General features: G+C 33.6%; 3 protein-coding genes and 1 long non-coding RNA gene across 7 annotated transcripts; 2 read left to right on the top strand and 2 right to left on the bottom strand.

Annotated features, from left to right (window-relative positions):
• The first annotated feature begins 8619 nt into the window (after positions 1-8619).
• LOC104766394 (B3 domain-containing transcription factor ABI3-like) lies at positions 8620-12819 on the top strand. The gene is made up of 6 exons (XM_010490272.3): positions 8620-11251; positions 11398-11490; positions 11687-11787; positions 11923-11969; positions 12087-12163; positions 12241-12819. Exons 1-6 carry the CDS (start codon positions 9542-9544, stop codon positions 12406-12408), a joined length of 2196 nt encoding a protein of 731 aa, XP_010488574.2. The 5' UTR covers positions 8620-9541; the 3' UTR covers positions 12409-12819.
• A 3533-nt stretch (positions 12820-16352) lies between these two features.
• On the bottom strand, positions 16353-19003 carry LOC104766395 (uncharacterized). Of its 4 annotated transcripts, XR_015590445.1 has the most exons (6): positions 18488-18796; positions 18080-18222; positions 17604-17754; positions 17247-17385; positions 16804-17135; positions 16353-16711 (listed from the first exon to the last, which is right to left on the bottom strand). It is a non-coding gene; the product is annotated as an uncharacterized LOC104766395 (long non-coding RNA). The 4 variants fall into 4 exon arrangements; XR_015590444.1 differs by lacking the exons at positions 16804-17135; positions 18488-18796 and adding an exon at positions 18919-19003; XR_764021.3 differs by lacking the exon at positions 16804-17135 and having other exon boundaries at positions 18488-18965.
• A 1518-nt stretch (positions 19004-20521) lies between these two features.
• Positions 20522-23117, top strand: LOC104766396 (putative kinase-like protein TMKL1). Its single transcript, XM_010490273.3, has 2 exons — positions 20522-22224; positions 22344-23117. The coding sequence occupies exons 1-2, from the start codon at positions 20835-20837 to the stop codon at positions 22985-22987; spliced, it is 2034 nt and encodes a 677-aa protein (XP_010488575.1). The 5' UTR covers positions 20522-20834; the 3' UTR covers positions 22988-23117.
• A 15-nt stretch (positions 23118-23132) lies between these two features.
• LOC104766397 (putative pectate lyase 10) lies at positions 23133-26244 on the bottom strand. Its single transcript, XM_010490274.2, has 7 exons — positions 25876-26244; positions 25722-25781; positions 25551-25625; positions 24257-24899; positions 23993-24096; positions 23766-23904; positions 23133-23682 (listed from the first exon to the last, which is right to left on the bottom strand). The coding sequence occupies exons 1-7, from the start codon at positions 25959-25961 to the stop codon at positions 23461-23463; spliced, it is 1329 nt and encodes a 442-aa protein (XP_010488576.1). The 5' UTR covers positions 25962-26244; the 3' UTR covers positions 23133-23460.
• Between the last annotated feature and the right edge of the window lie 490 nt (positions 26245-26734).

Consider the following 26734-nt stretch of genomic DNA (forward strand, 5'->3'; position numbering starts at 1 on the left):
ATATTTTACATATTTTATTTTTACAAATTAAATATTTTTATCTTTTTTATTTCTTTTAAGATCTATTTCAATAATAATTTTATTTTTATTCATCATCATCATTAATAATGATGTAAAAGAGTTTATGAAATACATCATTGGTAAGAGAGTAATCTATACTAAACAAAAGTAGGAGCTATAAGCTTATTAAACTGTCCACATAGGATTTTAAACCACCAATAGGGATTAGACACTTCACTAATTAACATTTTAAAAATTTCCAGAATTTTCTATACTAAGAATTATTTTAAACAACCTATCACGTTTTGACATGTCATTCATTAACATTTTTAAATTTCCAGAATTTTTTAGAAAAAGAAAAATTTTTAATTTATGGAAATAAAAGAACTATGTACAATAATATCCCACATCGGCTATAAAATTTTTAGACAATAGTTCAGAACAAGTATAAATAATATTAATATGCTTCCAACAACGAATGAGCAAGAAAGCTTGATTTATTAGGCGTCCAAGTTTAAAAGTTTTTTTCGGTTTGATCAAGTTTTTTAATTTGATCAAATTAAAAATTTAAAAAGTTTCAAAATATATATTATAATATTTTAACAGTTTAAATATTATAAATATTGAAACTTTTAAAAGTTCTTAGCTTTTAAAAAGTTTTTAAATATTATAATTTTTAAATTTTAAAAGTTTAAAATATTATAAATATTGAAACTTTTTAAAAGGTTCAAATTTTATATTTCGAAACCTTTTAAAAGATTAAAATATTATAAATATTGATGTAAAACATAAATTATCTTATTTATCTACGTTTGTGCTTTTTATTTCTTATGAGCTGTAAAACATATTTTTGTATATGATTATATAGATGAGTTGATATTCTTTCATTAATTTTTTATTTTTTATCTTATTTTTTCATTTTTATGAGAAAAGAACTGATTTTGTTCTTGGAGTTTGATGGGTTAACAAGTTGTGTGGTAGTCTAAAAAAAAGGTTTTTCAGTAGAAGAATGTGAAGAAGTTGACGAGAAAGAAGAAGAAAAAGAGTATAACATAGAACCAGACGGTAAAAGTAAAGATGACAATTACCACAAAATTTGACAATGAAAATGACAAGAAAGAATATGAAAGATAAGAAAACATGGAATAAAAAACACGAAAACATAGGTGGTAGCAATCAATTAAATATGAAAACGAGTTAAATTCATGATGATAAAATTGTTTTATTTTTACGGTAGTCAAATAAATAGTTTAGGATATGTCAGGTCATCAGTTTGATTCTCCTCGCCTGGACGTCGAGTTAAATTCATGATTTTTTTTAATCAGATTTGATTTTATAACACAACTGATTTTATATTTTAAAAAATTGTGTATCTGAAATTTATTTTTTTTATTAGATAATATTTTATTATCGTCATCAATCATATATAGTTTTCATCAAAATATATCAAATACACCCACGCGTAGCATGGATTCCAAATCTAATATTAAAAAAAAATACATTGATTAGTGTTTAATGGATTTTTGACTGGTCATATATATAACTACTCAATATAAAAAAGCCATTCAAAACGATTAAAAATCAATCACCAAAAACAAAATAAAAACAGAATCTTCAAAACAAAATCACATATTTTATTGACATATATTTTAAAAATTTTAATTTATCATTAATAAACTTTATTTTTGTTATTAAATTGTTATGAATTATATTATGACATAATTTATATTTATTATTAATAAAAAAAATAACATCTACAGCTTTAAAAGTTTTGGTAAACAGTCAGATTTTAACAGTAAAAGTTTTTACAGTGAAAGCATTTACAGCCAAATTCTCTACAGCTCAAATTTTAAAGTCAAAGGTTTTGAATGGGAGGACAGAAAAATAGCAGATCACCATTTAATGTAGTTCTCCTATCACTAAGTTACCATTCAAGAATTTTTTTACTTTTAAAAGTTAATGCAGATAAACTGTGTGCAGTTCATATTTATTTTGCCTTTTTGTGGTAAATGCAGGAGAAATATATGCAGATCTGATCTACATCTTTTTTGATGCTGTCCACTCTTGATCTGCACTTGAACAGCCAAATATTTGATCTACTTTTATTCTGCTTAATCTGCTTGAACCACTTGATATGCTCTGCCTAATATGCTTTCTCCATTCAAGGCCAAAGTCTCTACAACCACAAGTCACAGCTGTTACCAATCAGTGCCTAAATATGTTTGGTTTCCAAAACTCTTGACTATCTTTACTGGATGGTTGCTTCCCCCAAATTATTTTAATAAAAAAATTACAAAAAAGAGAGAGGAAGGGAGAGAAGTTGTTGAAGTTACTCAGACTATATACAATGGAGGTGTTGAATTATAAATTCAACTGTTGAAACCATACAATGAAGGTGTTGAAAAATGAGAAAAAAATTATGTGGATTAAACCATGTTGAATTCTTTCAACATGTTGAATAAACAAAAATGGGACCACAAGGACACATGATGCATTATTATTGGTTGTTAAAGTTCTTTATACTTTTAATTTTATCCTAACTATTTGAAATCATTTATATTATAGTAATCTAAATTTATTTTATTTTGCTTTACATCAAAATTTATTATTTTTGATACTTTATAAACAGATACTTGTTTCATTTTATTTGAACATATAAAAATAAATAATAAAATAAATAAAATAAGGTGTTGAACTTTATTAAATAGAACCATTGTAGATGATAAAAATTGAGGGGGTGTTGAATTATTAGATGGAAGAAAGAGATGATGATGTGGAGTGTTAAAAAGTAAAAAGGAGGGTGTTGAAAAAAAACCAATGTCCATAGTCTCACTGTAGCAGCGTTACTCATACATTTTATACACATGTCATTTTCTTATTAGTTATATATTAAAATATATTTTATTTTGATTTTTTGAGCAACGGGAATGGTTCTCTGATGGTGATGCTTAGATTGCAAAAATAGAAACTTGGACAACATACCATATCATCCCTAACTAACAGAAACTTCTTATGTTTTGATTTTTTATGCTATAGCTTATTTACAAATTAGACAAAAGTAAACAATATATTTTACATTCTCTCGGAGAAAAAAATGGTTTATTAAATTTTGACCAAATCTCAATGACTACATCGGATTTTTACCTTCTAAAAAAATAGGTTTTCCAATTGAAAGAGGAAGGGGGGATGTTTCTCTATTTTAATCGATGGTGCCTATTTTGATAAAAAATTCTCTGTTTTATACATGAACAAAAGTCAGGTTTCACAATATAGACTAATTCTTTATTTTAAACCTAATATCTCTCTTTTTTTTTTTGGACTTTTCTTTATCTTCTACACCTATTTATCTTTTTTCGTAAGTCGAAGCCGAAGTCGTCGGACTTATGCTTATGAGCTGATCTCGTCATTATGGACCAATCTAAATATTCTTGGTTTCAATTTTCAAAGTTGGCTACTTAAATAGTGCGTAGTTTCATGAGAAAATAATCGTTGTAATAGTGTGAAATAAAGTTTTCAAATCGTTGTAAAAAAAAAATTCTTCAAATCTCTTTTTAGACCTATATTATCCGCAAACTTAGTTTCAAAGTGCCTAAGATTTGGAAATACCTTCTCCGAAAATTTTCTTTATGAACTATTTTGTCACAATTTGGTAATTAGATACTTTGTCACAATTTGGTTAAGTTTTTTTTTTTTGGTTATTATCTTTTTCATATAGCCCGTAATTTTTTCTTTATCACAAATTTTCTATTTAATTATTATTTTAAAAAGTAAAATAGTGAAAAGAGTACTTAAAGTATATAATTCAAGTGTGTAATTCAATACTTCTTCAGTTAAATTAAATGCATTTTCACATAATTAGATAAAATTTTATATGTTATATATATCATGCATTCCAAAAATAATAATGAACTCTTAAATTCGTATTATTAGATCAATTTTTCCCTTAACCTCTGTATCTTTTCTTTTCTTCTTTTAACCAGACCACAACCACAATCACCTTTTTCCGTCAAGCAAAACCATAGCATCTCATTTTTTGTTTCATACACACCATCTTCGTCACCTTGAAAACCAATTTCTTGGCTTCCGAAAAACAAAAAACGACTCCGAAGCCAACACCATCTCCGGTTGGATAAATTCAATGGATTTCATCTATTTTGCTTTGGATGAAGGAAGCTATACCCTAAAGAGATACTATCTAAGAACCCTAATCTTACATGAACATAAACTAGATAACATTAATCATATCAAAATTCTCTTTCAATCTTACATGAACCACAAACTAGATAACTATGAAGGAGGAGGAGATTATCAAATTCCTTTTTACCCATGAGAATGGAAGACGATCAACTAAACGTGCATCAGCTGAGAGATCTGAGCATTCACGATAGTCACAAGTCTTCTCTTCAAACCACAGCAGCAAGATCTGAGAATGTGGTTGAGGTGAGAGAAATGTGAGATTGAGAAGAATCGTTTAGTTAAAGGGTAATTTTGTCTGTTCAATCAAATTAAAAGGCCTATTCCTGTAAGTCTTGATGATAAATCCTAAACTCATAAGATTTTTTTTGTAAAAAGCCCTAATTTTACTACAATGGTGTTACTAGTTTCTTATTAACATTTAAGATGTTAAATTTGTTTTGCCAAACCAAATATATTTCTATTTTTTTCTTTGTTAAACATACAATTTTATATGGAATACTTTGACTATGAGATTGAGATGGGTGACACTAGAACAAATCGCATTATTAATTCAAATCATGATTATGATAATTTATAAAAATTTATGGGACTTTTTATTGTTATTGTTATATAGAGAAGACTCAAAGATAAATCCTGCCACAGGGACTTTTTATCATAATTAGAAAATAATGGAATGTCAAAGCACAACCCCATTTAACCATAGCATTCTTCTGTTGACTTTACAAAGATTAGCAGCAAATAGAGAAATTCTCCAATAAATAAAGTACTAGTACATGATCTTCTGTTTTTAACTAGAGCTGTCAAAATGGGTGAGTTGTCCATAGTCAGCCAATGTCCATTTCATTATGGACCGGTCATAGACAAGCCCATAACTGAAACGGTTTTAAATGGTCTATGTCCAACAATATTCATGGACAAAACGGGTTGGACAATCTGGATATTGGTCAGCCCATTGGTCAAACAATTCTAGGTCAAAATCGATTTGGGAAAAATTTTAAAACTCATTTCTCATTGTCAAATTTGTTTTTAGATATTTGTGTTTTTACTTATTTTACAAAATATGTTACATGTTGTCTAATAGACATCCATGGAGAGCCCATAAAAATATGGTCATTAGTAAACATGATCGTTAATGGACCGATCGTCAAAATAGACGCAGATAGCCCATTCTGACAGCTTTATTTGTAACAATCTATATTAACATTTTTGAAGTACATTTTGTATTATGCCCTTTTAGTTTTACTTATTTAAAAATTTATTTACAACATAAACCCCTAAAAAGTTTCCAAAAATAACATTACTTCAAATTTTGTTTTCTAAATATTTTACATACTATTCCAACTAAAAAATACAACAGAATAAATATGGAAACAGAAACTATGATATATTTAATCACACTTTCTATTGTGTATTAAAGATATTCTATCTATGAATCTTTTGCAAACAAGAACAACAATTTGATTCCTATTTTGTTTTTCAAAACCTGTGAGCTTTAATTCTTAACGTAAGAAGAACTTCGATTCATATTTATTTAAATACTAGATTAGGACTCGTGCTACAGCACAGGTTGAAATTCCTTTTATTTATATTGTAATTTTTATATAAAATATAATTTATGTGATTGTTTTAAAAAGTTATTGTGAATAAAATATTATGCAATAAAATCATATGCTAAATATGAGGACTTGAATTTTTTTTTTGATATTTTTTATGATTGTTCCGCGGATTAGCCAAATATTTTTGAAATTTATCAATTCAATCATAATAAATATTATTTCTGTTATTCTGATATATAGTTGCTAGTATAAATCGAAAATCACTTTTAATCCGCGGAAGAGTGATTAATTTTTGAGATTGTGTTGCCTATATATGGTTAATTAAATATTCTGTGGATTTTATTTTATTTTTTTGGAATATCCTTTTTAAGAGGATCTGAAATCAAAATTTAAGTAATGGTTACAACCCATATAATCTATAATCTATCAAATAATCAAATAATTAATCTTATAACCCATATTATATAGTCTACAAAAAAAAGATTTTGTACTTCTGTTTTATTATATAGGGGATTATAATTAATTTATATAAACTTAATAAATTTTTAAAATATTACAAATATGTAAAATTAGTTTTTAAAAAAATACTATGTAATATGGTAATATAATAGGTTATAAAGAGAACAAGTTGGAATTAATAAAATATCATTAAATTTGTGCTAACACGGGTTAAATCCTCATTTTATTATGTCAACACTATTAATATTAGAATATTTGACATATAAAAATTAAGTTGATTTAACTAAGATTGTGTAAAATAATTAAATCATTAGGAAAATGTGAGTTAATCATAGCTTATAAATGACTTACTATTTATTTAGATCCCTTATTTTCTGTTATAATAATTAACAATCAAAATAGAATCTCAAACACTAAACAAAACAAACTAAATATAACAAACAAATGGTAATGAAGTATATTGCGGGTAAAAAAATAATATAAATATTTAGCCATAGTCTTTTCTGAAAATATTAAGACGACAAACCCATTATTTTGTGGGGACAATTATACATTAATATTTTTTTTTAAAACTTGAAAAACACAAAAAAATACTTGAAAAGATTTGAACCATTGACCTTTGGTACTAAGAGCATGTCCAATAGTGTTTTTAAAGGAGTACTCATAGAATTTCTGATGGAAAAAAGAAAAGAAAAATAAGAAAATTGGCCCACAAAAAACTCAGAACCGTTGCTCTGAGGAGTATCGGAAGGAACCGTTGCTCTAAGATACGTGTCAATTTCTGGTTGGATATTGATAAAATATAAAACACAGTTTTTTTCTCATTTTCTTTTTTTTTTCTTTCCCCAAATCTATCTCTCTTCTCTCTCGACGAAACGGTGATACCATATTAATCTCACTAATTTTTGTTGATTTCAATCGATTCACCTTGAAGAGATTGCTTGTTCCAGCTTAAGCACGTTAGATAGTGGTCTCTGAGAACGATTTATGTTCGTATCCAGTGCAATCGTTATATTACTCGATCTGACGATTGGGATTTGGATCAATTTTGGGGGTTTCTCTTGACTTTTTGTGTATGCTCCTCAAAGTTTGATTTTTTAGCAGAGAAATTTGGAATTGTGATGTTTATTGCAGAGAAATTTCATATCAGTTAGATGTTAACAAGGCTATGTATGGTATTTGCTTGTGAGTTTCTCTGTTCTTCTTCTTCCTAGAGGATGTTACTGAAATTGTTGGTCTCTCCGTAGTTAAACATTATTTTCAAGAGTTATGCAGGAAGTTTTCTTTAGAGACAGACAAGCAAGCATCTTAATATTGCACATTAAAATATGTTTAATATATCTAAATTATGTAAAATATTTTTCTTTTCTTTTTGTGGAGTATAAGTAATTGAAATAATTGTTTTGTCATTTTAGATTATTCAAATTTGATAATTAATAAATAATTGTTTTAAAAATTCTTATTTTAGTTAGTGAGCAATTTTAATAGGAATTTTCTAGTGGAAGAATGATTTTGTTTGAAGTACTTAATGAATTGCTTTAATTAGTTTAATATTAACTATATGATTAATTTATTTTTGAATAACTCATATGGGTTATTCCAATGGCCATGGTCTTCACTATCTTATTTGGAGACCACAAGCATCTGTTCACCTGTCTGTGTTAAAGGCAGGCTCTGCATTTAGCCGTACAAATGATCGAAAAATTTAATTATTTCTCTAGGAAAACATTTAATATTTAACAAACAAATATAATATTAAATAAAAATAATAATAAAAATTATATGTACGCGATATATCGTGTTAAAATTACAGTTTTTTTTCTTTTTTTCTTCATGGAAAACATTGAAACAAAGATTCACAAAACATATGCTACTACTCTTATGTTAAAGTAATTATTTCCAGGGTAATAAAATCCGTGTCTATCTCCTCCACTTCAATAGGAAAGTGCAAGTTTTTCGAATCTTTTTGGCCAGATAATTTAAAAACCGACCGACGAAACTTACTTTTGTAAAAGTGACCATTTTGCACATAGAAGGTGGAAAGCTTATAATTGGAAATTTTATATTTTAATACAAAAGAAGTGTTTAAGAACCACCGCTTGGTCTCACCACTCAAATTCGAACGTATGGCTCGGAAGCACAAACTTCTGTACCAACCTTTAGATACTAGCGGCACGAGGGGACTTCTATTTTCTCTTCGTTTTAAAGTTATTTATTCAACTTAATATGTAGCATGTTTTAGTATTATTTTAATACAATGTAATTTCAAAAACCATTGTCTTTTCTCCTAGACATGTATTTTTATTTCTTGCAAGATGATATATAAATAGAATTTTAAATGTTTTTAAGTTTTTATGAGCTCAACAGTTTTGTCAATATTGCCCACAAGTTTAAACGTTTGCTTTTTGTCTTCTTTGAAAAATCAAATGCTGAGAAAACTGTTACATCTCTTTTTCTTAAAAACTCCTGTCTCTCTCCTTTTTTTTCCGCTGCGTTAATTGAATGCTACAAAAGAGAAACAGAATAACTTAAAACCAAAATTATCACTTATCGTCAGAAAAAGAGTTCACGAACATATTTTATACTATACAAAATGATAACTATAGTTGTAAATAAAAACTTCATGGAACAAACTGGAACACATGGGGCTCTCTTATTTTAACTTATTTTCTTCTTTGGGTGATTTTAACCATGTTTATTTTATAGTTATATATATAGTACTATCTCTCCATAATTTGATAAAATAAAAAGGAGAGAGTCTTCTTGTATTTATCCTTCATTGGAGTAAACCCAAACGGTTTTAGATTACATAATATTAGCTGTTCATCACAGTTCTTCCTCTTTAAAACCTAAACTTCTTTCTCTGTTCCATTAGAACCAAAGACCAATCTTTGTGAACATATCACATCTTCTTATATATACTTCAGATCCACAACCAAAATTTAGACCATATTTAATTTCAATCTTTGCCCATCTGAAGTTAGAGAAAATCGCTAGTTTTGGTTGGATCTTTTCATATGTTGTGGATCCTCTTTCTTCTCTTTTGTAAAGTTTTGAACTTGTCAAGCTCTTTCTGATCAATCTCAAAAGATTATATGTTGTTTTATGGAGATGGATGGCCAGATAGTTTATGTTGTTTGAAGATTCGATGATAGCCAAGTTGGGTTAATTTTTTTCTTTTTTTCCTTCTTGCCTCCTTACCCACATACAAACCCTATCTGTCCGTACAAATACTAAAAACCCTAACTTTTCACTCTCTCTCCAATCTAGTTTTATCGTTTTCATTTCCACTATCGCGAGAAAAGACTATTCACGGATCCATCACACCAATGAAAAGCTTGCATGTGGCGGCGAACGGCGGAGATCTGGCTGAGGATTGTGGAATACTCGCCGGAGATGCTGATGAAGCTATTTTAATGGATGGAATGGATGATGTTGGTAGAGAGATCTGGCTAAATGACCATGGAGGTGACCATAGTCATCATCATGCTCATGGAGATGATGACTTGATTGTTCATCATGACCCTTCACTCTTCTACGGAGATCTCCCGACGCTTCCTGATTTCCCATGCATGTCGTCATCATCATCGTCTTCAACATCTCCAGCTCCTGTCAACGCAATCGTCTCCTCAGCCTCTTCTTCTTCAGCTGCTTCTTCCTCCACTTCCTCAGCTGCTTCTTGGGCTATCTTGAGATCAGACGGAGAAGATCCGGCTCCCAACCAAAACCAATACGGATCAGGAAAGTGTGATGAGTCTTCTGGCGCATTGCAGTCCACAGCGTCCATGGAGATTCCGTTAGAAACTAGTCAAGGTTTCGGTTGCGGTGAAGGCGGTGGTGATTGCATTGATATGATGGAGACTTTCGGGTACATGGATCTACTCGATAGCAACGAGTTCTTTGATACTTCTGCCATCTTCAGCCAAGATGATGACACGCAGAACCCTAACTTGATGGACCAAACCCTTGAGAGACAACAAGATCAGGTCGTTGTTCCGATGTTGGAGAATAACAGTGGAGGAGACATGCAAATGATGAATTCTTCCTTGGAACAAGACGATGATCTCGCGACTGTGTTCTTGGAATGGCTAAAGAACAACAAGGAGACTGTGTCGGCTGAGGATTTAAGGAAAGTGAAGATCAAGAAAGCTACGATTGAATCAGCGGCGAGAAGGCTAGGTGGTGGGAAAGAAGCTATGAAGCAGCTTTTGAAGCTGATTCTTGAATGGGTGCAAACTAATCATTTGCAAAGAAGACGCACCGTCACCACCACCAACAACAACAACCTCTCTTATCAACAATCATTCCAACAAGATCCATTTCAAAACGCTAACCCTAATAACAACAACTTAATCCCACCGTCAGATCAAACCTGTTTCTCACCTTCAACATGGGTTCCTACACCACAACCACAACAAGCTTTTGTCTCTGATCCGGGTTTCGGATACATGCCTGCTCCGAGTTATCCTCCACCGCCACCGGAATATCTGCCTATACTCGAATCTCCACCGTCATGGCCACCGCCACCACCACAGTCTGGTCCCATGCCACATCAACAATTCCCCATGCCGCCAAACCCGCAGTATAATCAGTTTGGAGAGCCAACAGGTTTCACCGGATACAACATGAATCCGTATCAATACCCTTATATTCCTCCAGGACAAATGAGAGATCAGAGACTACTCCGTTTGTGTTCCTCAGCAACTAAAGAGGCAAGAAAGAAACGGATGGCGAGACAGAGAAGGTTCTTGTCTCATCACCATAGACACAACAACAACAACAACAACAACAGCACTAATCAGCAGAACCAGAACCAAGTCGGAGAAACCTGTACCGCGGTGGCTCCACAACTTAACCCCGTGGCCACAACCGCCACGGGAGGGACATGGATGTATTGGCCAAACGTCCCGTCTGTGCCACCTCAGTTACCACCACCGATGGAGACTCAGTTACCAACGATGGACCGAGCTGGCTCCGCTTCTGCTATGCCACGTCAGCAGGTGGTACCGGTACCAGTACCAGTACCAGATCGTCGGCAGGTAGATATGCACAATGTTCATCTTTCTCATTGTTTAATGTTATAAGGGAAGTGTAAGTGCACCAAGTCGTATTGGTTTGATGATGAAGCTGTTTGATTAATGATATTTGCAATGGAACTTAAAATGATTTTTATTTCTTTTGGAAGGGATGGAAACCAGAAAAGAATTTGCGGTTTCTCTTGCAGAAAGTCTTGAAGCAAAGCGACGTGGGTAACCTTGGAAGGATCGTCTTGCCAAAAGTAAAATTACTTCTAATTTCTTGTAGCATTTGCTTTCCTTTTTTCCATTTCTTTTTTTGTTTTCTTTTTAAGTTTTTATGTTTATGTAAAACCGATTTTTGTTATTTTCACTGTTTTGGTTTAATTTTTTTTTTTAAAAAGATATTTTGGTGTTAATTTTTATTGAACTGAATTTTATGAAAATGAAAATATACAGAAAGAAGCTGAGACGCACTTGCCGGAGCTAGAGGCAAGAGACGGTATCTCTCTAGCCATGGAAGACATTGGAACCTCTCGTGTGTGGAACATGCGCTACAGGTAAATTACGATGATAATTTAGTGAACATTTGATTTATTTTTGTTTTCAATGTCTTTCGTGTATTTGTCAAGAGTTGGAACTTTGACCAGTCTCTCTCTTTGGTTATTTAATTTTCTTCTTTAAATGGGTTGTAGATTTTGGCCGAACAACAAAAGCAGGATGTATCTTCTCGAGAACACCGGTACGTTTTTGAAAATATACCCATTATTAAATTTGTGTTCTATAGTTTGTTGTTCTTCTGTAATCTATTAATGTTGTGGCCGCCTAACTAATTTTCCTTGAAAATTTACTTTTACAGGCGATTTTGTGAAAACCAATGGGCTCCAAGAAGGTGATTTCATAGTCATATACTCCGACGTTAAATGTGGCAAATATGTAAGAGAAACATCAAATTTTGTTTTCAATAGTTTTTCATAATATTCAATTCTCATCATTACTTAATATTGTGACAGTTGATACGAGGGGTTAAAGTAAGACAGCCGACGGGACAGAAGCAGGAGGCTCCGCCGTCGTCAGCAGCTACCACGAAGAGGCAAAACAAGTCGCAGAGGAACGTAAACAATAACTCTCCGTCGGCCAGTGTGGTGGTCGCTTCACCAGCTTCTCAAACTGTTAAATGAAGAAAGCAAAAGAGAAAGAACATGAAACAATATAAATATTATTATGTAGCAAGTAATAAAGAGGCAAAAGGAAAAAATGGCAGCGTACCTGAGTGTTCCACTTCTCGTGCATGCATGGGATCTTAAAGACAAATGGAGGGTTATGATTAAAGCTGTGTTGTCGGGGTCGGGGTTCGGGTTTTTACTCCATTTTTTTGCTTTTTCTTGTCGAGTCGTTAACTATTCTCTTCCTTTTTTACCGTCAGGATATTGTAAAGAATGATTAATTCTGGAAATGGTGTTTGTGTTGTATTTCTGGAGAGATGATTATATATAGTCTTTTTGTTGTTGTACCTTTTTATACGTATGTGGCTCATTTCTTGAGTTGAGCTTTATTACGTATCGTTTATAATGTACGGAGTTATTTGTAAAGATTACGTTCTTATAGAATAGGAAGAGGATAGCCGGGGTTACCCATTTTACATCTAAATTTAGTTTGAGAAAGTTCGTTTTTAAGGAAATTTAGGTTTGACTGGTTTAGCCACAAAATGTGGCGTTGCGTACACTTGTATTTGAGTCCAATCATATAAATGGTTTCATACCATTTTAAAACAACTTTAAACGCGCATGAGAACTTCTTTTCATCTTCCTAATTTGCATGCTATTGAGATAATAGTCCGGTTTAACCGCTGTCACCATTTAAAGCCTAAAATTCTTCGATTGTAACTGAGAAAGCTTTGTAATTATTTTTATCTCACTATGTCAATAGATCTGTGACAGTTATAGAAAAATATATTGAAAACAATGAAACAAAATGAAAATGATCGATAAAGCATTTGTCTATCCAGAGACCAGCTCTAAAACCAAACTTTGGAGTATGGTAAACTTAATGCTTAGTGTGGATTCCTAATACAAGTGAGACAAACTTGAAAGTGTCGTTTCATATGAAAATGCGGTTTTTGAACTTTGAAGAGTTTATATGGACGGTTTTTCTTGTTAGATGTCAGACTCACATTTATGAACTAAAAGTATATATGGTTTCATATAAGCAAAGAAGCTCAATATGTTCATGGATGCCTTTTTGTCATATGTTAAGACTCACATTTATTAACTAAAAGCATCTATGGCTTCGTATAAGCAACGAAGGTCAATTGTTCATGGACGGTTTTTTTAGCAGATGTGAGACTCACATTTATGAACTAAAAGCATTTATAGCTTCGTATAAGCAAAGAAGGTCCATATGTTCATGGATGGTTTTTTTTGTCATATGCGAGACTCACGTTTATAAAATAAAAGCACATATGACTTTGTATACGTAAAAAAAGGCGATATATTCATGGACGGTTTTTTTGGTCAGATGTCAGACTCACATTTATGAACTAAAAGCATCTGAATTCATATAAGCAAAAATGTCAATATGTTCATGACGGTTTTTTTGTCAGATGTCATACTCACACTTACAAACTAAAAGCATATATGATTTCATATAAGTAAAGAAGGTTAATATGTTTTATTTTACAATTTCCACAATTAGGTTTAACACCAGTTTACTAATTGCAATGTGCAATTATTGTGTCCTAGTAGTAATTACTAGATCAAACCCTACAAGGACCAGTGTCGTGCTCAGGCTATTTGTGGTTTAGGGCGGATAAAAATTGTGGCTTTTGTTATTAAAGATATTAATTATTTTTTTATTTATTTCAAAAAAACAATGATGTTAAGATGAAAAAAAATAATATAAACCAAATTTTTCTATCTTTTTTTCTAAAAATATTTTTAGCCACAATTCCAAAACATAATTCTTTTATTCTTAATTATCTCTTTTTATTAATTGTCTTCCATTAGTATTCTTATACTATAGTTATAACTATAAAAAGTAATTGTTTTATGCGCAGAAATTTCCTTATACATAAAAAATATTGATTTTCTTGTAATGACATAATGTCATGGATTTCTCAAACAAAACACCACTTTACAAACATATTTATGTCATCAACTTAGATATATATAAGCCTAGATAGAAAAAAAATGTGGCTTAATAAATTTTAAAAAATCGGTGGCTTAGGGCAAATGCCCTTTTCACAATACCTTAAGCACGGCACTGACAAGGACCAGCATAATACAAAACGATTTCGACAATAGAAGTTAGCTTAGGCAAACAAAAAATTCTTACTAAGACAAAACTTTAAAGTATTATTTTATGTGCAGATAGTTTAAAAGATAGAGTCTTTAAACTTTAAAGAGTTTGCATAGACGTTTTTTTGGTTAGAGGTCAAGACTCGTATATGTATGAACAAAGCCTCTTTGACTTAATATAAGGAAAGAAAATCGATATGTTCATAATTTATTTTGCAATTGCCACAATTAAGTTTAAAAACAATTTAGCAACCCGCAAATGTTAGTAGTAATTACAAGATCGAACCCCACCAAGATCAATGGAACACGAAAAGTATTCGATAAGAGAGGGTAGCTAAATCAATTTATTTTTAGTTTAGTTTTTCAATCACTAAAATAACTACCTAATGTAATAGAAACAAGAAGGTACTAGCATTGAATAAATTGATTGGAAAATAAAAAGGCATTAGACATTTAGGTATGCGAGAAGGATTCATGAAATGCAAATACAACACAAATAATAAAGGAAAAAACATTAGAACCGTCCCGAAATTAATTCACAAAATTATATACCTATGAGTTTCGGTTTGATCAGTTCACAAAACTATTTAGCATAAATTTTCATTGGTTACAGAAGTATTTAAAACAACCCGACTCATTTTTTTATATTTAAAATATAATATAATTAAATATTTCATAATATTTAATTACAATCCAAACATACCAAACAAACAATATGCACATCGGAACATAAAACATAACCAACAACTTAACATATTTCTATCTAAGGTTTCAACAATACCAACACTAAAAAACAACATCACAAAACCGAGACCCTAGATCATCCTCTTCATCATTGTCATGATTGCACACTACACATTACCTTAACAAGATGATTCTAATAACAAATAAAACCAAGAGAGATTCTCCTCGCGTCTGCAACAGCCCAGTAACACCCGTTAACTTCAAAATCCCCCAAGTGGAAAGCTAGTCCTAGACGTCAAAGAGTTTCCCTCGTGTCGATTAGGTACCAGACAGCCCACGATCGCACTTACAATCCCCTCTGGTCTCAGTTCGCGTTTGAGACGAAGCACCTCACGAAGCTTTGGGTACGATTTGCTATGTCGAAACCCTTTTCTATTAAACCATGACGATAATGATTTCTTCTTAATCTTCTTCACACCACACCAAGCTTCTCTCTCTTGCTCTCTCTTTGCTTTATTCACAGCTTAAGCATGAAATCCGCAACAACAACAGTAAGGAGAAGGTGTCGAGACTTATAAAACACTTCTAAACCGGGATGTTACAGTATTACTCATTCAAAGTTAACTCATGCATTTAAAAAGTCATTCTAAATATATCGATCAGTGAATTATTACTTACACATATTTAAAAGTACAACTAAAGAAAAAATCATAAAAGACATATTAGATTAATGAAATAAAAGCAATTTGAAATCTTCTAAAGTGGTGAGTTTGGGATGGGGATCTTTTTCTTTCTATTAAGGGGGGTTTACAAGAGTTTAGAAATAAAAATGTCTTTAAAGGCTAAGACTTAAAAATGATGGGCCTAATAAGAAAAAAATAGCTAGGCCTCCTTTAAACACACGCCCACAAGCTATGGACATTCTAAGAGCATGACCATTCCTCAAATCAGTGTCAATAATTTTTAATAATATTAAAAAGAATACTAATCTAAGTTTTGATCTTCATCCCATATTTTTATTTTTTTCTCCTCCCATTAATCATCCCCAAATATGAGTGTCTTATATAATTTTTATTAAAAATGTGTTTAAAGTATATTTTATAATGTTATAAATGTTGGTTATATAATCTATGCAATATTAGAAAAATAAAACTAGAAACTGTATAAAAAAACAAATATATTACAATATAAAAACATTAAAACATAAATTACAATACTAAAAAAGTGTGGTTTAAAAAGAAGAAGTTGTGGAAGTAGAGATAGGAGTAGAGTTGATTTGGGGAAGTTGTGGTACCATACAATGAAGTTGTTGCTGCTGTTGCCACTGATACAACCCTCCCACGAGTTGCGGCTGCTGCGGTGGCAGCGATGCTTCTTCCACATCCATGGCTGCTTCCTCCATCATCTCATCTCATCCTCACCATCCAACTCAGTAATCTTTGGCGCAGACGGTTCCTCAAAGGACTGGAACTGGGATGGGTCCCAGCATCACGCAAAAACATATCTGCAAAACAAGGTAAAGAGCATTAGTTATTATTAGTAAACATGGATATCCAACCCAAAACCAATTGACAATGAGTGGAGGGATCCATGTACTATTTATATTAGTCCCAAATATTGCCAAGTCTCGATGTGGGACAATTCTAATACATTCCCCTCACGTTCAGGATCAATATCTGAAACGTGAAGTTTGTGGGACTGGACATCCACGAGTGTACCCCATAATTGAGACATTGGGCTTTAACCTTGGTCTCTGATGCCATATTAGTAATGGGCCTAACTCACTCCCAAAAGCTAGCTCAAGAGAGGAGGATTGCCTCATACTATATATATTGCTCAAGGAATTATGTTTCTTCCGATGTGGGATATATTCTAACACACCCCCCTCACGCTCAGGATTGGACATCTGTAGCATGAAGTTTGTGGGACTGGACATCCACGGGTGGTAGTCCACACAATCGAGAAGAAAAATTGAGAAGAAAACAAGAAATCAATTTCAACAATCAATGAGAACTTGTAAAAAAGCTTTTTAACGTTACCTTCTCTGAGAAGCAGCGGTGAAAGCATCAACTTTAGGACAAGCGATGGTGGCACCAAGGAGCAGACGTCTCTGATTTAAAAACACACTGGAGAGGTTACAACAAAATTAAAGGGATGCCGAAGAACGCAAAAACATATCTGCAAAACAAGGTAAAGAGCAATCACACCACCCATCAGAATAGTCAAATATCTTAATCGAGAACAAAAATGATCCCCTAATGCAAAGACGAAAGCTAACAACAAATGTTTCAACTCCCCCTACACTCGAGTCAATCACCTCATAAAACAATAGCATTTTGTACACCACGGAAACACAAAACTAAAACAGATTGATCAAAAAGGTAAAGCAAACTTACTCTTGAGCCCTAAAACCAAGTCTGTATCAACAAAAAGGTGAGGAGGTTGATGATAATGCTGGAGAGGATTATAAAGAACAATAGCTCTCTCTTCGTTAACCGGAACCGATTTGATTTCATCTTCCTCCATAATTGGTGGCGAATCCAAATCCTGAATTTAAAGACAGTTCGACTCAGGGTCCAGTTTGATCAACTCTTCAGCCGAATCCAAATCCCATTGGAACAACCAAGCTCAGATGAGCTGAAACACACACTTAGGCTGAAGCAACCTTCCTAGAGCCTACGACTGTAAGCAATTCCTCAAAACTAAATGCAAGTTTTGAACAATGACAAAGCATAGAAGCACAATGGGAAAAGCTAATTACTCTAGCATAAAAGCTAATTACTCTAGCATAAAAGCTTTCTTTCCTGATTACTCTAGCATAAAAGTTGTAACAACAAAGAATAACAAGTGAGGAAGAAAAGCTAATAAGAACCTCAGAAAATTAGAACGTGAAGCATTTGAAAACTCAAACCACTAAATTCCTCATGTCCAACTTGACAAGTCCTAATTTTGTTATTCTTCGGAGGTTGAACACCATCATCACTCCCTAGTGGCAGAGCAAGTCCATATGCAGACCTAATACAAAAAAAAAGCACAATCAGAAAATGCCCCGAAAGATGGTCAAAAAAAAAATCCACAGTTGCATATACACCGAGACTCAAGGAAAAAAAATAAAGACGAAGATAATCAAACTCGTCCAAAATCAAAATAGCATCGGATCGAAGATATAAGTCGGCAAGTGCACAACAAAATAATCAGATCACAGATCACCAAAATTTCTGAAGCACAAATCAAAATCAACAAAATCTAGCAGTAGCTGAAAGGGATTACAAAATTATACCCCAAAAAAAAAAGAAGAAAAAGATATAATGTAGAACATAACGCCATGGAATTGATTGCTCTTGCTTAGCTTTTCTAACGCAGATTCAGAGATTGAAGCCTATAAACTAAAACGAGCTTCGAGATCGATGGGAACTTCGATTAGGTTGTGAATCAGATTTTGAAAAATCGATTTTTGCTTTCGAATTTTTGTTTGTGTCAAAAGGGAAAGAGAGGCAAATGCAGAAAAAATAAAAGAGAAAAAAAAAAAAACCAAACGCAATCAATAGAATTTTGACACGTTGTGGGTCTCTCAGTATCTAATTTCATCAGCGCAGAGACACGGTTCGAAGAAATAAAATGATTAAAACTTTATTTTTATTCCATTTTATTATTAGAAAATAAAACAGATCCCACCGATGGGAATGCTCTAAGAAGAGTTTGTTCGTTTACCACTTTCGATTCTATTATACTTTTGTTTATCTGGTTAGCTTGAAGCCTTGAACCCTGTTTGTTCATTTGTTGTATGTATCAATGAGTAATGGACACCACCTAATGAATGGAGAGATTCAAAAAGATTGATCTGACCCGTGCCAAATATCCACACCACACTTTTCTCAATTCAGGCCCTACTACAAAGCCGTGAGACGGTTGAAAACTTGAAAACATATGACTTATAAAATAGAATAGAGAAACAAAAGAAAACAAAAAAAGTAGAGTTGATGAATAATCTGATCTTATGAAAGTGAAGTTGATTGCAAAAGGAGCAGAGCGTGGTAGTTGAATAGTTTCAGATGTTGATAAAGACGTGACATATTTGAGTCAGTAATCTAATCGGTGATTTCTCATGTTTTCATCTGTCTTCTTCTATATAGTTGCATGAGATATACTTATACATCTGGAAACTTGGGATAACATATACAATATTGCTCTATAATTATGTGGTCTTTAGTTTTACAATTCCAACAGGATTGAGATTCGAAATTGTGTAGTCACCCTTAGAGATGCAATACAACAATAAATAATTTTCCCGACTTCCAAACATATCTGTATGTTTTCTAATTATGTAATATGTAGTCTGATTAGACTAAATCCAACAAGGTCAAAATAAAGATAATTGTATTTAACCTTTTCTTATGATCTATGATATTTTTCTTTTTGAACCGGGATTCAAACAATTCTATATTACTAAAAGCCAAACTCGATAACATTACAATTTTTTTTTTTTTGAATCTGCTCTGACTTAAAACAGATTTGTAGTGGTAGTTGTAGTCTGTAAAGGGAACAAGCTAGTTGTTTTGCAAATCATTCATCATTTTCCCCCCTAATTAATAAGATGGAATAGTAAGTTTAAAATTGATATTTAATTAATAAAGTTTGTGTTAAAAATACAAAACAATTTTTTTTTTGTTAAACAAAATATAACTTTAACGTGATTTCTCTTTGTAAAACAAAGAGATAAATAGATTTTGTTTTTCTATCCATATGCTTAATATGAAGAAAACAAACTCTATTTTCTTTATAAAAAAAAAATAGAGCGGGTTAATTAAACAATAAAACAAATTACTCTGTCTTGTTTAATGTCAAAATCCAAATCTAAAATTATGTTTTTGAACATTGTCCGGTTCTGGCTCGATCCTCCACCCTTGAAAATTTCGAAATAGGCAAAATAATACACAAAAGGACATAGACAACAAAACTTCTTCTCACTTAGGTATTCACATTTCCCATTTTTCAAAAAAAATAATGGCTCTGCATTTTCTGTATATATACTTCCAACAAATTGTCTTTCTAGAAACCACAACTATCCAAGACTCCTCCACCTTCTCCATCATCAACTGTTCATTCACTTATGTCATGTCTCCCAATGAACTCATCAACGGACAAGGTTCAAGGAGTATGAAACACCCTATGAACCAATTTACAGAAAAAAAAAAAGAACTTCAACTTGATAAAAAGAACTTCAGTTTTATTATTTTGGCAGAGATAAAAAGTCTTTAATTCCGAATTTGAGCGTGCTAATAGTTTAATCAATTAAAGTTATAAAGAAAAGTAACTTTATAAATTCAGGAGTAATCAGTAGATTTATACCGTTCTTGTCCATCACTTTAAACTCTTTGATCGGACGGTAAGCAATCAATCCGGTTAAACACTTTCTGATTATAAAGATTCCAACTTCTGGATTAATCGAACGGTAAGGAACCAATCAGGTTTGAGTTTGGATCATAGCCGTTGAGATCATTGACCAAAGTGCTTACAAAGTAGTCAACACTCTCTTTCTGCTACAAAGGAGCAGCCTTGAAACTCAAAGTTCTTACCTTTTTCCCTTCACTAACCTCTCTCTCTCTTTCTCTCTCTCTTTGTGAGAAATGGGCATGGAAGTTTTGAGATTTCTTCATGTTTCTTTCTTCTTCTTCTTTGTGGTGATTCTTCACTGTCATTGTGGAACATCTCTCTCTGGGTCTTCTGATGTGAAGCTTCTTTTAGGAAAGATCAAGCCTTCACTACAAGGAAACAGTGAGAGCTTACTGTTGTCTTCTTGGAACTCATCTGTCCCGGTTTGTCAATGGAGAGGGGTGAAATGGGTATTTGCAGATGGGTCTCCTCTTCAGTGTAGTAGTGACCTGTCTACACCACAATGGACTAACAGCTCTCTCTTCAACGACTCTTCTCTTCACATTCTCTCTCTTCAGCTTCCTTCTGCTAATCTCACTGGCTCACTCCCTAGGGAGATTGGTGGGTTCTCTATGCTTCAAAGTGTGTTCCTCAACATCAACTCCTTAAGTGGGTCAATCCCACTTGAGCTTGGTTACACTTCTTCTCTCTCTGATGTTGATTTGAGTGGTAATACCCTATCTGGGGTTTTGCCTGCTTCGATTTGGAACCTCTGTGATAAGCTTGTCTCTTTCAAGATTCATGGTAATAACTTGTCTGGGGTCTTGCCTGAGCCTGCTTTGCCAAATTCGACTTGTGGTAATCTCCAAGTTCTTGATTTGGGTGGTAATAAGTTCTCTGGTGAGTTCCCTGAGTATATAACTAGGTTTAAAGGTCTGAAGTCACTTGATCTTTCAAATAATGTCTTTGAGGGTCTTGTTCCTGAGGGTTTAGCTGTATTACAACTAGAAAGCATCAATCTTTCTCACAATAACTTCAGTGGGATGTTACCAGATTTTGGTGAATCAAAGTTTGGAGCAGAATCTTTTGAAGGGAACAGTCCTAGCCTTTGTGGTTTGCCTTTGAAACCTTGTCTTGGCTCCTCTAGGTTGAGTCCAGGTGCTGTTGCTGGTCTGGTGATTGGTTTAATGTCCGGGGCTGTTGTTGTGGCTTCGTTGTTAATAGGGTATTTGCAGAACAAGAAGAGAAAGAGTAGTATAGAGAGTGAAGATGATATGGAAGAAGGTGATGAAGAAGATGAAATCGGTGAAAAAGAAGGCGGTGAAGGGAAGTTAATAGTGTTCCAAGGTGGTGAGAATCTGACATTGGACGATGTTTTGAATGCAACGGGGCAAGTTATGGAGAAGACTAGCTATGGTACAGTTTATAAGGCAAAGCTTAGTGATGGAGGGAATATTGCTTTGAGGCTGTTGAGAGAAGGTACTTGTAAGGATAAAAGTTCTTGTCTGCCTGTTATAAGGCAATTGGGGCGTATTCGGCATGAGAATTTGGTTCCTTTGAGAGCTTTCTATCAGGGGAAAAGAGGAGAAAAGCTTCTCATCTATGACTATCTTCCTAACATAAGCTTACATGATTTGTTGCACGGTATTTGCTTTCATCATCCATCTTCTTCCCATTTTATCATCTTGTTACAACTTACAAGTCCTTCTTGCTCGGTTTTTAGTTATTCATGTGTTGAAGTTTGTTGTTTGAATGATGTGCAGAAAGTAAACCTGGAAAGCCAGCTCTGAATTGGGCCAGGAGACACAAGATTGCACTTGGCATAGCGAGAGGACTTGCTTATCTTCATACCGGACAAGAAGTTCCTGTCATCCATGGAAATATTAGATCAAAGAATGTGCTCGTGGACGATTTTTTCTTTGCTAGGCTAACTGAGTTTGGACTTGACAAGATAATGGTACAGGCAGTAGCCGATGAGATTGTCTCACAGGCGAAATCTGACGGGTACAAGGCACCTGAACTTCACAAGATGAAGAAGTGCAATCCAAGGAGTGATGTTTACGCCTTTGGGATCCTTCTCTTGGAGATATTGATGGGGAAGAAACCGGGAAAGAGTGGAAGGAACGGTAATGAATATGTGGATCTACCTTCTTTGGTTAAAGCTGCGGTCTTGGAAGAGACGACAATGGAGGTTTTCGACTTGGAGGCAATGAAAGGAGTTAGGAGCCCAATGGAAGAAGGTTTGGTTCATGCATTGAAGCTGGCAATGGGATGTTGTGCTCCTGTTACAACAGTTAGACCCACCATGGAAGAGGTTGTGAAGCAATTGGAAGAGAACAGACCAAGGAATAGATCAGCATTGTACAGCCCAACAGAAACCAGGAGCGACGCCGAAACTCCATTTTGAGTCAATCTATGTTCTACAAGTTATTTTTTGTTTGTTTGTAATTTCTCTTACTTTAGTTGGCTATTTGCATTTGTTTCCTTGGCAAGAAACCATTTTGATTTTGATTTTAATCTATATTTGTTGATGAGAATGGTGTAACACAAGCAGTTCAAAGTAATTATATTGATAGAAGAATATATGATACATGATGATACACACCAAATGAGTAATGAGGATTAAGAAGAAGAAGAATGATGCACTGTACTACAATTTGGAGTCGAACAACACTGAAGCTCATCAAAGCTGGCCCAGATTGACGATTTGAAGCAGAGAGGAGTCTAAGATGGTAAAAGAGAAGGAAGAGAAACGAGAAAAAAAGAGACAATGATATGTAAAACATCGGGAACGAAGAAAACAAATTATTTTTCTTCTTTTGTTTCCCTGAGCTAGTCAGTATCCCTCTTTGGTCTTTGGGTTGAGGATTATACAATTAACTAACACCGCATACCATACCTGCATTTAAGGGCACCGGAGCTGTAGGTAAGCATTCTTACAACGGAAGCTGGTTTAGCTCCCAAACTAGATGCTCTGGCATAGCTTGCAGGAGCAGCAGCTCCAGATCTAGTGAAGTAGGCACCGTTGAGCATTTGGTCTCCCTGTGATCTCCAGTTCCATTGCTTCCATTCCCCTTGCCATGAACCTACCCTCTTCGTCACCTATCAAACAAAAATATTACATTTAATCCATCTGTCCTACATCAATCAACTAAGATTAATGAAAGAGAGAAATAATGATATACCTCTTTGGCAAAAGGGTTACCAGGGGCAAGGAACCGATTGCCTTGGCTATTGATGGTAGGGTTAGCACTTCCACCAATTGCATACATTACCCAGTGAGTGTAATCATTGTTTACAACATGGAAATAACCATGTCTACACCTGTACAATAACAGCAAAAGCATCAGCACTCCTGACTTCTGTAGCAAACACAAATCATCGGAAACAAAACAAGAAACAGATGAAGAACCTTGGCATTCTCTGTATAAGCCCTTCCCCAAAATGGTTATATGCTATGGTCACTTGCATCATCTTGTCTCTGGTGTATGAATCACTATGCCCCATCAACATAACCTGCCATTCCCATCAATAAAAACTCTTCTCAACTTATTAAAAAGTCCATTGCCAACTTACAAAAACACACACTAGGAATCTTCACCACAACCTACACAATTCAGTTCACTACACTATCTCCACATAATCATCATTTTTAAGCTCAGCAAAGGAAGCAAACCTCGTTGTGGTGAGTCATATAGTTATTGGAGATAGTAATAGCAGTAGATCCCATAATCGCATCAACCAATCCATCAGCACAATTAGACAACGAGTTGTGATCAATCCAAATATGACTCGATCCAAAAATCGAAATCGCATCACCATCCGCCATAGTCCTCCACCCGTAATGCGACGGCGAGCTCCGAACCATAGCGTTACCAGTCCTTCTACAATCATGTATATTAATCCCGTGGATGATAATGTTCGTCACAAACTGGATCGTGATACAAGCACCGCCGGCGATCGCGACGTTCACGCCACGTCCATCGATCGTTTTGAAGCTGTTCATGATCAGCTCCTGACTCAGAGTGATCACCATGTCGCGCTTGAACACGATCCATAGCGGACGGTCTTGGATCACGGCGTGGCGGAGCGTTCCCGGTCGAGGATTAACCGCGTCGTGGTCTGACGGATCAGTGACGACGTAGTAACGACCGTCGCGTCCTCCGACTGCGTTACGACCGAATCCAATCGCGCAGTTCGCGAGACGCTTACGACGGAGATGCCAGTTCCGGTCACATCTCCAACAGTCGTCGATTGGGTTTCCGGTGGCGCATGAGAAGAATCCTAACCTCCTCCGCTCTGTACTGTTCTTAATCGTCCTGTTAAATTTTAATAATAACAAAAAGAGAACTTAGTTTTTAATTTGTTATCAAATCGACCAAGAAAGCTTTTGATTTCACGTTAAAGCCCTTAATTTGTTATCAAATCAACCCGTAAAGTTTTTGATTTCATATTAAAGCCCTTGAAGTCACGTGGAGGAGTAGAAGAAGGAAACCATGTGGTGTAATTAATGTAACCATATGATACGGAACCATACGGACACCTTTTTAATTTTCTATTTTTGTAATGTTTTTTAAAGTAAATGTTAGTACAACATAAATTTATACACAAAAATGTGTAAACATTTATTACCAAAAAAAAAAAAAGAAAAATTGCGTCGGTGGGGTGAGGAAAGAAATAGCGACGAGAGAGGCGCTTTAAATGGCGATCACGGCGTGTCTGTGTCGCATATAAAAACCCAAGTTGTGCAATAACACTAAAACGAGGTTTTCTAAAATTAGAGATATAGAATAAAAACATTTATGGGTGCAATTTTATTGTTATTTTGGGTCTTATGTAAAATTAATATTTAAGGGAAACACAACGTTTAACTATCTGAAGGGTTATTAATATAAAAGTGAAATAAAAATGTCTTATTAATTGCTATATATATTAAAAAAAGACATTACTTTAAAAGGGAGAGATCTTACATATCGACCATTGCTGCTACTTCTTCTGGGTTTTTAACGGCGTGTTCGTTCCATGCACCATCGTCGTTAGATAATCTGAGAAAACAGAGCAATTTCAAAACGACGTCGTATTAGCATTTTCGTTGATTAAATCTGGACGGCTGAGATTGACTAGGAAATTTAAAGACTTACTTATCAACCGTCGATGAATTACTTGAGCTATGCGACTTGAGCTCCTCTGTTTCGTTAGCTCTGTAAACACAAAAAAAAAGTAAAGACAAATGTTACTTCTCCCCTTTAACTAGTAGAAAGATTTGGAAAGTTTCGAAATGCTACGAAGCTTTACATTGTTGATGCATTTACACATAATGCTAGAATGATTAGAGTTGCTGAGAGAGCTAAGAAGCTTCTGCTGCTAAAGAAGACCGCCATTGTTGGATATATAGAAGCTCTCTCTCCTCTGTGCTTAATGGAGACAAATGTAGGAGGAGAAAGAGAGAGAGAGATCTAAGTTGAAGAAGCTGAAGATGAAATCACATCTCTTTATATATAGGCAAGCAACGAAGGTAGGAAGAAGCAGCTTAACTCCGTTAACTATTATTATTATTATTCCACTTGACGTTAAGATTTATCGTACGGGGTAGGATCAGTTTCATTTAACGGCGTTTATTAACTGTCGCCTTCCGTGATAGATATGGTTGAATCACATTGTTCTGACTTTATTTTTTAGCCTTAAACCAAATTTTGGGAGGTATGTAACCACTTTCTCGGTTAGTTCTTTCTTACCAAATTACTATACTTATCAAAAATCTTGATTTTTTAAAATAAAAATTATCTGTTTTAGTTAATGGACATTTTAAAAATATATATATTTACGTTAGTTAGTTTCAAAAATATTTTCAATTAATTTACAAATGCTAAGATTTCATTTAAATGAATACAAAATGACACTTTTTTTTGAAACAAAATCAAGTGTTAAAAACGCTCTTCAATTGAAAACATTTTTAACTCTCAACTGTATATGCTAATTAGCCATAATACTCCTAAAATCTAGATGTACAAGTACATTACTTTCAAATTCTCAATCACTATAATCAGAATAATTAGTTTAATATCTCAGTTAGTAAAACGGAGGCATAATTATAGCATCAATTAGCAATGAATCATTTACCACAAACAATTAAGACTTTTTTCATCGTAAATTT

The sequence above is a fragment of the Camelina sativa genome, chromosome 19, assembly GCF_030686135.1.
Source record: "Camelina sativa cultivar CO46 ecotype springtype chromosome 19, ASM3068613v1".
NCBI lineage: Eukaryota > Viridiplantae > Streptophyta > Magnoliopsida > Brassicales > Brassicaceae > Camelina > Camelina sativa.

Bases quoted from the DNA above. Each gene is read 5' to 3' on its own strand.
- LOC104766394 (XM_010490272.3), top strand. From the start codon at position 9,542: ATGAAAAGCTTGCATGTGGCGGCGAACGGCGGAGATCTGGCTGAGGAT. The intron at 11,491-11,686 runs GTAAAATTACTT...GAAAATATACAG, and splicing joins GAAGGATCGTCTTGCCAAAA to AAAGAAGCTGAGACGCACTT. The intron at 11,970-12,086 runs GTACGTTTTTGA...TTACTTTTACAG, and splicing joins GTATCTTCTCGAGAACACCG to GCGATTTTGTGAAAACCAAT.
- LOC104766396 (XM_010490273.3), top strand. From the start codon at position 20,835: ATGGGCATGGAAGTTTTGAGATTTCTTCATGTTTCTTTCTTCTTCTTC. The intron at 22,225-22,343 runs GTATTTGCTTTC...AATGATGTGCAG, and splicing joins CTTACATGATTTGTTGCACG to AAAGTAAACCTGGAAAGCCA.
- LOC104766397 (XM_010490274.2), bottom strand. From the start codon at position 25,961: ATGGCGGTCTTCTTTAGCAGCAGAAGCTTCTTAGCTCTCTCAGCAACT. The intron at 24,900-25,550 runs GTAAGATCTCTC...AAAATTTAACAG, and splicing joins GTAGCAGCAATGGTCGATAT to GACGATTAAGAACAGTACAG. The intron at 23,683-23,765 runs GTATATCATTAT...TTTGTTTGATAG, and splicing joins GTAACCCTTTTGCCAAAGAG to GTGACGAAGAGGGTAGGTTC.